Raw genomic sequence first — 6,730 nt, forward strand, 5'->3', positions numbered from 1 at the left:
TCAGTTGACCAGAGACAGATGCTAGGGGTGTAGGTTGAAGCCATTTTGATCTAAAGACATGGCACTGGCAGAAAAGGTTCTCTGGGTCAATCTGCTATCTTTTAGTAAACCAACTAAATAGTTGGAGAAATATATCTTATCAAGCTTTCGGGTTGAATGTAATATAATCTGTATTTATGTAATAAATGTAGATAATTGAATGTATGTATATTTATTTAATGTGTGTATGCGTTTATGTATTTATGTAATAAATAAAATATGTCAATGTATGTTGTATGTGTTCCTGCATAAATTCTATATTATAGCATGCAATATATTCTGTGCTTCCCTGAACAGTGAATGGAATGCACACTGAGAAAAAGCATAGATTTCTTTTCTGGAGAAAAAGAATAAAAATAAAATAACAAAAACAAAAAGAGGATTTTGCGGGAGGAATAAATTGAAAGGAATGAATGAATATAATAATAACGGTATAGAATGAAAAGGTATTGAATCTCACTTGCTAGTAACAAGCTAGCAAGTAGAAAGTGATGGCCTTTCTCTGATGCTGCTCAGCTGCTGGAAGACGCAGCTCAGTAACTGACCCCAGGGCAGAAAGCTTAGTTCAAACAATGCTGCTTTGTATGCTGTTTTTTTCATCCCTCCCCCAGAGCACTTGGATTGGAAGGGCCTAAGGAAGGAACACAGTCACTATCCAGCTACACATGTCAATATCAGAGCAGTCCTTCCCCCCTCTTCCCCCTCCCTCTTCTTAGTTTCTGTCTCCCTGCAGGCAAGCTCAGCTTTGAAACTCAAAACGTTTCAGAATTTTTTCCAAAATGTTTTGATTGCCCTCATTTCAATTTGATACTGTTTCGAAGCCTTTTGTTTCATTTTGATTTCTCTGTTTTGAGTTCAGAATGAAACACCTGGTGAAATTTTGCACAGCCCTAACAGTAATTATCTTACTGACAGTCCAAATCCAAATGCAGCTGATCTGGAATAAACAGTGGGATTTTAACACTGTTAATCCTGTATTTCATCTGTATAAACTTTTGCTGTAGTAAGTTGTAACTGGAGTTAAGGTCCATAATTATTAGGAAGAGGGCTCAGGGCCCAATCCACAACTCATTTATTTTAATGACACTTTTTCAACTCTGTTTAATGGGTGTTGCCATAAGTCTTTCTATAAATAAGGATATTTCTGCATGCTACACTGCAGTTCCATGCAGAGATATCAGCAAAAGCCCTGAATGATCTAGTTTGAATACCAGATGCAGTCAGGCACATTAGCACGGCTACCTGGTCTAATACATAGGGTTCCATTAACCCTGCAAAGAACTAAATGCTAAAATATACCCCAATACACAATTTACACACCTTTAAGCCCTGAATTGGAAGAAAACAGCATTATTGTTTGGAGACTTTTATTCAAAATATTTAGTATACAAGATTATTTTGTAGATATGGTATACAATGTACCTAAAACAAAGAAGGATGCCTAATACCTCAATAGATTTTTTCTCTCTCTTTTTTGGTATTCCTTTATAAAGGACATCTACATTAACATTTATAGCACTGCAACAGGTCATTGATCAATAGTTAGAAAACTATACCAGGTTTGGATGGAAAATACAGGAACTTGAAAGTACACCAATGAATATTAATTTATCTCTTAGTCCTTTAAATTAGTCATTTACTCATGATAGATTGACTAGTAATGTTTTGTAATTAGATTGGTAAATAGATTAATTTGGTAATGTTTTCATTCATTGATTTTTCATGGCAGAAGTTCTTTATTCAGTCAGCGTTCATACAGGAACATTACCTGCGTCAGGAACTGATGCAGATATCCTTATCACAATATTTGGAGAGAATGGAGATTCTTGTAAAAGAAAACTCAGGCATTCAAGGTCAGAAGCAAGTCTTGAAAGAGGTCAGGTTAGTATGGATTTTTATTATATATTTCTTTTTGTTGTTTGACTTCTATACCCTGTTTTCTTTTTGATAGTTCAGTACACGTTTGAGGAAAAAACTTACTGTGTGGTGAACATAGAAGCTTTTCATAGTCTGTTCTGTAATACAAAAGCACAGTAAAAAACTTGAATGATAACACTGTGTTGAATCTCTGGAAACTGCAAGTCAGTTGCTATGAACAGATATTTTAGATCAATGTGAAGCAATGTCAATAATACTAAGCAATTTAAAAGCTGGAACATCACAGAGTATGATTAACCATTAGAAAAAAACCTAATACAGCTAGCTCTAGAGTTGCATGAAACTGTTTTAATTTTAAGTTTTCTGTGAACCTGAAACTGAAGTATCCTGACACTGATACTTCAAAATGTGTTGGTTTCAAGACTTATCTAGATTATGACTCTGTCTACACTAGGGTTGCCTCCACTGCCAGAATTTCTGGTGGCAAACAATAGATGCCCTCATCAAGCCATCATGGCTGCTGAACACCCATCAGCTTCTTGAAGCAAACCATGGCTCCGCTACAGCAGCTATGTCACCGGAGTGCAAAGTGCATTCTGAGAGGTCACTAACTACTGAGTGGATCACAGCAGTCAGCTGATGATGTGCATGTATCTTCATGTACCTCTATCTGGCTGCTAGCAGGTATGGGTGGATACATGTGGTAGGCCAGTGAGAAGTGGCTAGTATTCGTTTCAGATTTGGCCAATTCAGGGGACAGTGATTCGATTCAGTGATCTGAATCACTGTCCCAAATCAATTTGGCCCTTGCTAAATTGGCCAAATCAAACAGGTCCCGTTCCCTGCCTGCTCTCCCAACCCCATCAATGGCTGCCTCAGCTGGCCTCAGCATCCTGGCACTTAAAAAATAAAAAAATAAAATAAAAAAAGCCCTGCACTCCACTGGCTGCTGCCAGGCAGAGGGGCAATCCCCACTGCCCCCCACTGCCCTGCACTGCATGTGGGGGCTCTGCCATGAAACTGCAGAAGCCCCAATGGCTGGTGAGTGCAGGGCTTTTTTTTTTTTTTAAGAGCCAGGGCACTGGGGCCAGACAGGGCAGCCATTGATGGGATGGGTGAGTGGGTGGGGGGTACTTAGGGGGGCTCAGGGAGCAGGCAGGGGATGGGGCCTGGTGGGGGTCCCCCCATGGTCCCTTTCCCCTTCCTTCAGCCTCACCCCCTACTTACCAGCACAGAGCCTGAGTCCAGCTCCCTGTGGTGGAGAGTGTGGACTGCCCAAATCTCTGAATCTTTATCCGAATCTTTTTGGAATCGATTCGGAGTCTTCAAATTGATTTGGACCTTTTTATTGGTCTCCCGATTTCATTCAGAGTCAGAGATTCTGCCGCTGAATCAGGCTGAATCTCCTCCAAATTGAATCAGCACCTAAAGATTTGCACAGCCCTACCATGTTGGGCTAGTTGGGAAAGCCACATTTCTATTCAGGTAAAGATGAGAGGGCGTGGCATCAATCAACTTGTTGTTTCATTATTATCTACTTGACCCCTGCTAATCTCTTCACTCTGTTAGTATTAACAACCCTTGATCTTCCACTAATCAAACTAGCCCTATAATTATCCTGTCTATTATCTACCCCTGGTAAAGTTTCTCTGCTCACCCCCCAGCATGTCTAGTAAAGGTCTGCTGCTACCTAGAGACCTGTACTGGGGAGCTTTCTTCCTTGGGGGTTTGAACCCACAACAAATCAGAGACAAGGAGGGTTTGTGAAGGGCTGAAGACATGCTAAGATATTCAGTAGAAGCCAGGAGGGAATTTCAAAGGCGAAGCAAAGACAAGTTACTATAATAACTCTTTCCTTAGTTAGTCATTCCAGCACATGATGGGGGTTGTGGGAGGCTGAAGTAGCAGTGCAACCTGGTATGGGTGAATGAGAAGGGTTGGTCACCCTGGGTAGGGGAACTGCAAGCAGCAAAAATGAATCTGCCTGTGATCCAAACAGTTTGTTTCTTTATGTTGAGGTTGGAGGGCAGTGGAGGCCAGCAATGTGTACATTTTGGGTGCTCAGAAGAGCAGGGGAGATCTTAATGGGGTGAGAGAGGGATGGCAACGATCAGGTGGCTAGGGTGTGATTGTGATGTGTCTGTACAGGTTGGAGTTGATTTATAGAGACAGTGAGCAGGTACAGTAGGACTTAGTGAAGCATGAGGGTGATGGTGGGGTGTGATAGGTCTGAAGCATGAAGGGATGGCACTGAATATGGGGTCATGTAGGATAACAGGGGACAGGTAACAGGGCATTTGGGATGGCATGGGCAATGCATAAAGAACAGTGAAATGCACTTTTGGGTGAAGTGTCTGGAGGGCCCATGTGAGGAGAGGTATGGAGCAGTTCTATTTATGACCAGGCTGGAGGGGTTACAGCTGTATTCCCCAGCACCGGGTATCTGCTCCACTCTGGAGCTGGCTGTCATCTACCACTCTTCCCTCCCCCACCCAACTCAGTTATATATATATTTGCTTGGATGTTAACAAAAACCCTAAGTAATATATTTTCTTGGACTTAAAATAATATAGCTCTAGGCCCCTAACATCTTAGTAAACCTTATAGTTTCATTTCAGTTGGAGAAAAACATATGCTGTGATTGTGCCCCACAACATTGGCACTCACCTTTTCAAAATCCTAGATCTACCCATGTTGTCAGATTTAGTAGTCAGCAGAAGCCTTACTGCACTTAGCAGAGAGTTTTGACCATGTACAGGTATTATTCTTCTACTAGGAGAATTGCCAATCTCCTTGTAGAAAGAGCATACAAACATTCATCCAGTTTCTTCTGAAGGAAAGATGTCCCCTCCAAGGGGAAGATCTTCTGGGTTGACACCTGAAAGTTTTCCTCTGTTAGACAGTTTCTCTTGCAAGAATGAATGCCTGTATGCTACTCCACTCCTCTTCCCATCTGGTCTGGGAGGATAGTGGAGCAGCTGCCTGCTGCTGCCTACTTCTTCCCCAGACCAGGGACTTAGGGGCCTGAGATATGGGCTAGGGGCTTTGCCTTGATATTCCCTCTATTGCACTCCTGGAAAACCAGGATCAGAATGGAGGAGACCTGTTCTCTAGACTGCAGGGCCTAGGGGTATGGAAATCATGGGGAGTCTTTTCCCAGCACTCCACATCCCACTCCAGTGAGTGGGAAGAATGGAGCAGCTGTTGCTGCTCACCATAGAATTATAGAAAATTAGGGTTGGAAGGGACCTCAGGAGGTCATCTAGTCCAAACTTCTGCTCAAGGCAGGACCATCCACAACTAGACAATTGTAACCAAAATTTGTCTAGCCAGGTCTTAAAAACCTCCAAGGTTAGAGATTCGACCACCTCTCTGGGAAATGTGTTCCAGTGTTTTACTACCCTCCAGGTGAGAAAATTATTCCTAACATCTAGCCTAAACTTCCCTTGCTGAAGCTTGAGACCATTGCTCCTTGTTTTGTCATCTGCCACCACTGAGAGCAGTCTAGCTCCATTCTCTTTTGAACCCCACTTCAGGCAGTTGAAGGCTGCTGTTAGGTCTCCTCTCAGTCTTCTCTTCTATAGACTAAATAAACCCAGTTCCCTCAGTCTTTCCTCAAAGTCATGTCCCTCATCCCCCTCAACATTTTTATCACCTTCTGCTGGATCCTCTGCAATTTGTCTACATCTTTTCTGTAGTGGGGAAGCCCAAAACTGAACACAGTACTCCAGATGTGGCCTCACCAGTGCTGAGGAGAAGGGAATAATCACTTTACTTGACCTGCCAGCAACACTTCTACTGATGCAGCCCAGTATGCTGTTAGCCTTCTTGGCAATGTCCCAGAGATGCAGGGCTGACCAAAGGGAAAGCCTCAGCCAGAGACAGACCTCAGGGGGAAGTAAAAATAGAAAGAAACCTACCTGTTGCAGGAGTCCAGGGTAGCGAGGAGGTGCGCCAGGAAAAACCGCCCACATAGTTTATCAGCCACGCTTATCTTCAGCTGGAGTTGGGTGATGTCAGGAAGAGATGTCACCTGGTAAAGATAAAAACTGGCCCCATAGGTACAAGCGAGGGGGCACGGTGCATAGGAGCAGAGGGCAACTGCTGTGTGGGGCATGCCCAGTCGCCACATGCAACAGCTGTGGTGGCGGCAGAAAGAGCCACAGAAGATCTTTGTGCCAGGGAAGACCGGCAAAGATCAAAGGAGCCAGCAGGGAGACTGACAGCAGTGGCAGCAGAGGGAGCCACGGAGGATATCCATGCTGGGGAAGACCGGAAAAGATCAAAGGAGCTGGTAGCAAAGCCAGCAGTGGCAGTGGCCGTAGGCGTTGGGGGAAATCCCCGCACTGGGAGAGTCTGGTGCGGAACAGGCGAGCTGGCAGGGGAGCAGCAGGTGCCACAGTTTAGGGAAGAGATGGATCCCAGAGGGGATCAGATAGACCCCAGCCAAGGTGAAGGCATGGACCCCAGCCCAGGGGACATGCCAGCCTAGGGGCGAAGGGGGCATGGAGCTTCCCCCCATGGGTGCCCCTCTTTGCTTTGGTTTTCCTTTTGTCTCTCACTTGTAGCGTTCCTTTTTTTTAGGAGTTTCTTTTGGGTTTTGTTACACCGGGGTTCCCGCGGTGCAGGGCTTCTTTAGGGTGAGCAGTCAGCTCATGCTTTCCTTTCACAGTCAGATTTGATTTCGGTCTGGGTCTAGAGCAGGGCATCTTAGCACCCTATACCAGGCTCAGGGAATTAGGGATACCACTTGGAGTGGGGAATGGGGAGCAAGGGGAGCACAGGGAGGGAATGCATGGCTGAGAGGGAATAC

At 44.4% G+C, this 6,730-nt stretch overlaps 1 protein-coding gene across 1 annotated transcript in view; it reads left to right on the forward strand.

The window, feature by feature from the left end:
• LOC109298725 (lipoxygenase homology domain-containing protein 1-like) overlaps positions 1 to 6,730 on the forward strand; it is a 182,523-nt gene that overhangs the window by 93,289 nt on the left and 82,504 nt on the right. The window contains exon 16 of the mRNA XM_019518979.1: positions 1,769 to 1,920. Coding sequence (XP_019374524.1) covers positions 1,769 to 1,920 — 152 coding nt within the window. The remainder of the gene's footprint in view (positions 1 to 1,768; positions 1,921 to 6,730) is intronic.

This window comes from Gavialis gangeticus, unplaced genomic scaffold, assembly GCF_001723915.1.
Source record: "Gavialis gangeticus isolate Ggan-Ray unplaced genomic scaffold, GavGan_comp1, whole genome shotgun sequence".
Lineage (NCBI taxonomy): Eukaryota > Metazoa > Chordata > Crocodylia > Gavialidae > Gavialis > Gavialis gangeticus.